The sequence below is a fragment of the Varanus komodoensis genome, unplaced genomic scaffold (assembly GCF_004798865.1).
Source record: "Varanus komodoensis strain SLA01 unplaced genomic scaffold, ASM479886v1 scaffold32, whole genome shotgun sequence".
NCBI lineage: Eukaryota > Metazoa > Chordata > Lepidosauria > Squamata > Varanidae > Varanus > Varanus komodoensis.
In genome coordinates this window covers 3,955,184-3,962,024 of record NW_025335798.1, presented here as the reverse complement: position 1 = coordinate 3,962,024, position 6,841 = coordinate 3,955,184, and the positions used below count along the sequence as shown (strand labels likewise).

Sequence of the window (6,841 nt, the reverse complement as noted above, 5' to 3'; positions counted from 1 at the left end):
TTATTCCCACCCTCTGTCATTGGCTCTCTAACCAGTTAGTGCTCCATAATTGGACCCCTTCCCCTTTTATTCCATGACTGCTTAGTTTGCTCAGCAGCATTTGGTGAGAGGTTTGCCATTGCTTACTTAGAAGTCCAAATAAACAATGTCTACTGGATCACCCCATCCATGTGCTTATTGACACTCTCAAAGAACTCCAAAGGTTAGTGAGACAAGACTTCCCCTTGAGAAAGCCATGCTGATTTTTTTTTCAGCAGGACTTATCCCTGTATGTGCTTACTGAGTCTATCTTTAATAATGCTTTCAAGCAGTTTATCCAAAACAGATGTTAACTTACTGAGTTGGGATTTCCTGGATTTATTTCCTGGATTCTTTCTGGATCCTTAATTTTAGGGACGTGTTAAATATGATGGTAAGAAGGGCAGCGATTTCATGCTTGAGTTCTTTGAGAACTCTATGATGGATTCCATCTGGACTGGGTGACTTGCTGACTTTCAGTTTGTCAGTAAGGCTGAGAATTTCTCCTGGTTTGCTGTAGTACCTGCTCCTTACTATGTCTCCTGCCTCACTGTTTTGCCTCAGCAATGTGGCTCTTCCTGTTTGCTGTAATGCCTGCATCTCGCATGAGCTGCATCATGCCTTGCCTTGCTGTCTCATCTCAGTAACATGGGTCTTCCACACCTGTGTGTTGGCTGCCCCTTGCTACGTTTGGTTCCTGCGGTATCCTGCTTGCCATGCAGCCTCCACAATGCAGGTTTGCCTGATAGCTGCGGTTCAGCTCCTTCATCTTGCCTGACCCTCACTGTGTATCCTGCCTTGCTCAGGATCCTGCCACAGGACACCTGCACCACGTTCTCAACCTTTGGCTTGTTCCTGACCGTGTCCTGGTCTTGCCCTGATCATGTTCTTCTGGTTCCTGACCTCAGCCTCTACCTTGACTACGACTTGGACTTGCCATTCAACCTTGCCTTTTGGACTTTGGACTCTGACGTGCCTCAAGTTTTGTTGCCCTGCTCTCAGTGTTCATGTCTTGTCTCCTGCCACCCATGTCCTGGTCCTGGACTCTGACACACGATCACATGATTTGGGTTTCTTGATTTCCTTTGTGTGTTGTTTTTGTTTTGTTGATCAGTTAGTGTCATTAATCTCAAAAGTCTGGCTAAAACTGCCCCCTGAAGTGGCTTTGGAAACTGAACTCATGATGCACGAACAGGAGAGTAAAGGACCAAGTCGTGGCCCAGACCTAGAAAGATTCAGTAACAATTCAGCAATTCTGGTAGTCATTCCACACAAGCCGGTTCAGTAGGAATCCTATAAATCCTTGAGGAAGCTTCCCTTCAGTTTGAATGTCAAGATATGTGGAAGATACTTGCCTTCGCTGTGCCCACATGCACTTCTCCGGCTCCCCACTGCACCTTTTATTAAGGCACTTGGCCTTTTATTCTTCAGTTCGCCTTTCTCTGAAATGGGGGTTCTGTGACTGATTGTGCTGACCACAGCAGCCGTGTGTGAATGGACCTCTCATGGTCCTCTCAGGTGTCCAGGTCACTTCTTCCATTTGATGCTTAATACTGAAATCTGTAAGGAGACCAAGTGGGGAGAGCTACGTGGTACCTGCTTATTGTAGTGTTCGAAGTCCTTAGTCTGGAAATCAGGAGTGGCCTTGGCATTAGGCAGAGAAAGGCAGCTCCCCCAGGAAGCAGATGCCAAGTATGAAAGCAATGCCTCTTGACACGGAGTTTATGCAGTTCCTCTCTCTCAGTTTTGTTCCTCTCTCCCTGTGAGCGCACAGGCTTCCACCCCACTCCACCTTCCCTGGAAATGATGCTGATTCAGTAAAGCCAACAGGTTCCCTCTCATCCTGAAGGCATCCCTTATCTACAGAAAGATTGGAGAAGGCAATGCTCTCCACTGCTAAGAAGCTGAAGGCCAGGCGGCCTCAGCATGCCTTCAAGAACCTGTTCTGGCTTTTAGGCACTGGGAAAGGTCACTAAACTAGCTTTTCAATCTTAATATCCTCCTCAGCACTGCTGACTTACTGCAACTCAGCCCTGTAGATTACCAGGAGAACATGATCTTCTTTTTGCACATCCCTGTTCTCCACATAAAGAAAACATGAGAGACAGGCAGCAGATAATACAGAAGACTTTATTCAGGAAACCTCAGCTATAAGAACCATCTCATTTAGTACTTGTAAAAGGATATATCTCTATGGAACATCTGGCAGGCCTTCTGCTTTGCCACCACTTCCCCGAGTATGGAGAGAATCCCTATGGAATAGATGGGTACTTGTTCCCTGCGATGTCTGGCATCCAAGGCTGTGCAGCCTGTAGAGACCCCAGTGGGTCCCTGCCTGACCAGTGGCTGTCTGCAAACCGCTGTTCTGACAGAACTTGCCTTCACAGCTCCGAATTCTGAGCATCAGATCCAGTAAGATGAGAAATCCCCAATGGTGGAAACAGTTCCTTGTACTACATATCTCTTTCCAGAGTTGCATGCATCAACTTACAGCAAAGACCTGTCTTCATCAGGATATACAAACATTCAGTTTAAAATATACAAAGTTGGATGGATCTAAAACAAAAAAAGAATGAAGAATACAGAAGGAATTATTTTTACATTTGTTAACTCTCAGGATATTGCATGTTTTAGTTCAGCTCACATGAAAATGACAACAATTGCTACCCAAACATCTATTACGAGATTCTACTTTGGACAGAATGGATGCAGAAAGACTGGCAAGCTTTTGGATATCATTGAGACTATATTTTTATCCATGTGGCCTTTTTGAGAAAGAGGAGGAAATTGAATATCAGAACTCATTAGTATGGTCAAATCACAGCTGAAATTGGCAGAAAACTTTTGAAGCATCACAGCGTTATCAACATAGCATGAAGCTTGAAGTCTACTGAGACCTTCAATGTAACAATAGCTGAACCATTCTGTTACGAATTCTGTCTTCTCTCCTTTCAACATGGCAATTAAAGGGTCGTTGAGTTGTTGCCAGAAGTAGATGAGAAGGAAGATCCCTTTCTGTATTGATTCAGGGTTTCCTTGCTGATGAGGCCTCGGGCGACCAAGATCTTCAGGAAGTTGTTTCGGAACTTCTGCCCTATGAAGGCATATATGAAGGGGTTGATGCAGCTGTGAGTGAAGCTCAGAATCTCTGTACCTAAAAAGGCTCTATCAAGAACAGAACGGCGCTCACAACTGTCTGCAATAACACCAGTCCTCAACAAGGTATCAACAAGCAGGGAGACATTGTAGGGCAGCCAACACACCAGGAAGAACAGCACCACAGCCAGGATGATCTTCATGGCCTTCTTCTTTGGGCTATTCTTGGTCTGGAAAAGCTGGTGCACTGTCATCCCATAGCAAAAGAGCATGATGATCAATGGGATGATGAAGCCAAACGTCTGTGGCAGGATTCTCAGCACCACCCTCCACTCAGATGTTTTGCTTCCCTGAATGTTCTCATAACAAACTATTTGAGGGGGATCTGAGTACTGAAAAGCCTCACGGGAGGAGATGATGGGGAGGGAGAGGAGCAAGGAGAACAGCCAGATGCCAACACAAACAAACTTGACCCAGTGCCTCTTCTCAGTGGCTGCTCGAGTAGCATAAACTATGGCCAGGAAGCGATCAATGCTGATAGCGGCCAACAGGAGGATGCCACTATAGAAGTTGACCTGCAGTAGGGTGGAGACAATTTTGCACATGGCAGTGCCAAAGATCCACTCATGAGCTCGATAAACGGCCCATATGGGCAAGCTGAGGGCAAAGAGAATATCAGCGATGGCTAGGTTCAGGAGATAGATATCAGTAACAGACCGGTTTCCCCTGTTATAAGTGACCACCAGCACCACCAGTGAGTTGCCCAACAGGCTCAGAAGGCACACCAGGCAATAGATGGATGCCAGTGCATATTTGAATCCAGTGGTCACCACTTCAGACTTGCAGGGTGCTGCTCCAGAACTGATAGATCCATCTATGCTGGGAGGATCAACAGTGGAAAAATAACTGTAGTTTTCTAGGAGGTCATCAACATTCCCATCAAATGTGAATACTTCTCCCATGCTGGAGGCAGTGCTCTGGACCTATGCAGAATATAAAGCCAAAAGAAATACAGTAATAATTTGATTAAAAGGAAGGCAATACATACAATCACAAATGGATTGAATTTATTTTTCAGTGCATTAAGGAAGAGCATTCTTCTGACTTCTTGCCACTAATGAACATGATTAGGAGGCACTGGAGATGCTGCTATTGGGATCATTAGCAGACAATGGCTCAGTTCACACAACATATTGCACTGTGCTTAAAATTCCTCTGTGCCAGACAGACAATCAGGCGCAAGGGGTGGTGTGTCTCCTCCTTCCTCCTCCTAATCCTCCTGCAGTGGACCAGGAGAAGCAAGATGTTCCCTATTATTCCTAGTATTGTAATTGCATTTATGTCCTGCCATATTTCCATTTCTCTTTGGTCCTTCTCAAAAGTTAAATCACCTAGGCAGGATGCACTTCTACAGGTATCCTGGTGGATCCCGGTTATGCATCTGCAGGCTTTTCTATCTAAGGCTGTCTGGTGTTGTCACAGCTTTAAGATGTGAGCTCCACACAAGGAGCTTTTCCTTGTCTGCTTTTCAACAGCAGAACCTCTAGGTGACCTTATGCTACTCCAGAGTAGGTCAAACACATGCTAAGAAACAATGCCATTTCCCCTATTCTGAAGAACAACTACAGGGAATGCCCTGTAAACAATGAAGCGAAATGGGACAATCACTTCCTTGCCTCAACAGCTTGTAAACAACCATGAGCGTAAATAAATGCCTCATATGGAAGAATGCTAAGTGTGCAGTGTGGCTCCTCTACATCCTTGTGCATCAACCTGCCCCCATCGTGGTGCTTGGGAACAAAATGGCTGCCCCAGCTGGCTGCTTTGCTAGTGTCTTCCTTTCTGTGTCTAAATGGAGAAGGGAGCCACAAATTTCCCTAGGTGCATTTTTATTCAGAAGTCCATCTCATCAAATTTAGACAGATAAATTGGAAATAGGCTCAAGCCAACAATCTTTTTCCATGAGTGTTTAGCTAGAAAAGATATTTCTTTTACAAGGAAATGATGCTTACTCCCAAATAATAGTTTTCAGCAACATATGCAAGCCCTCTTTTAATTTTCTAAATTAAAATTGAGAAAATTTGAAATATCACAATCATAATATTTATTTATTTATTTATTTATTTATTTATTAAACTTATATATCACTAAATTGACCTAAAGACACTCGAAGCAGATTACAATAAGGAAAAAAAATGACTGTAAAAACAATCAATTAAAACACACAAACATAATACAAGAAAAACAATAGCACATAACAGTACACAGCCGAGGGATAACAATTAAGACAGTATAAACTAAACCAGCAATATAACTAAAATTATCAGATCAAATTAGTTATTAAAATATCTAGAAAATACAGTTGTTTTCACCTGGTGCCAAAGGATTGTAAGGAGGGCACCAGGCGAACTGCTTTCGGGAGGCTGTTCCACAGGTGGGGCGCAACTACTGAGAAGTCCCCTCTTCTATTTGCCATCCTCCTTACCTCCTCAGAGGATGGCTCTTTCAGAAGGGCCTCCAAAACGGATCTGAAAGGCTGGGTAGGTGCATTTGGGACCAGGCTGTCCTTCAGGTATTATTTATTTAGAGTTTTTATATGCTGTCCCCTTGCTATATAGCCTCGGGACGGCTCACACAAATAAATAAATATCATACAATTACAGTTAAAACCCGGAAACACCCTTGCTGCACAATTAAAACCTATAAATATTAAATGTAGTTAAAATATTGTTTGAATAAAAAGGTCTTAGCCTGGCGCCGAAAAACAAATAACGACGGCATCAGGCAGACCTCTCTGGGGAGCGCATTCCACAGATGGGGTGCCACCGCAGAGGTATGGTTGTCCCAAGCCATTTAGGGCTTTATATGCTAAAACAAGCACCTGAGCTTGGGCACAGAACTCAACTGGTAACCACTGAAGATGACTTAATATCCGGATCACAGGGGTGTGCAGTCCTGTTCCCACCAGGAGTCATGCCGCCCTGTTTTGTGCCAGCTGAAGTTTCTGGACTGTCTTCAAGGGCAGCTCCATGCAGAGTGAGTTATAATTAGAGAAAACAGCAGAGTAGCATAACTTCTTTTCTGTACATCAATCTCATACATAAACCATTCAAGTTCCATCTGACCAAAAGTTTTAAATATCAGACCTTGCCAATAACTTACCATTACTAAATAAGTTAGAAACAGATGATCAATCCCTATAAACATGAAGACATTGCTACTCTTGAGCATTTCAAGCTCGTATGCCTATTACAAGCTCTATGGTATTGAAACCCATGGAACAATCCTTCTCTCACAGGGCAATCCTACTCTCCCTAAATAGCATCTGGCATGCTGTAGGATGCTGAAGAGCCCCCTCTACAGCCTCTCCTAACCTCTCCCAGCCACCACAGAAAGGTCCATGGTAGCTCTTCACCTGAGGAGACAGAATGCAGAGGGGGAACATGTTGGTACATGGAACAGGGGAAAAGACGCCAAGGATCCCCCAGATCAGGACTGGACTGGACCAGAGGCCTGCCTAGGAGAAAACCCTGGAAGTGGGGATAGAGGCGAAGAGGCACTCCTGTCCCAGGGTCCTTGAGAGCCTCAGAGATTTGAACTGTTCACCTACCAGGCAGCAGTACAGTAGAACCCTAAGACAATAAGAAGTCTAAAAGTGAAAACCCAAACAGTTCCTATATAGGTCTACTCAGAAGTGAGCCCCACTGAGTTCAGTGGAACTTTCTTT

General features: G+C 44.3%; 1 protein-coding gene across 1 annotated transcript; it reads right to left on the bottom strand.

Moving 5' to 3' along the window:
- Positions 1 to 2,129: 2,129 nt before the first annotated feature.
- Positions 2,130 to 4,076, bottom strand: LOC123027492 (C-X-C chemokine receptor type 2-like). Its single transcript, XM_044438420.1, has one exon. The coding sequence runs from the start codon at positions 4,074 to 4,076 to the stop codon at positions 2,982 to 2,984; it is 1,095 nt and encodes a 364-aa protein (XP_044294355.1). The 3' UTR covers positions 2,130 to 2,981.
- Between the last annotated feature and the right edge of the window lie 2,765 nt (positions 4,077 to 6,841).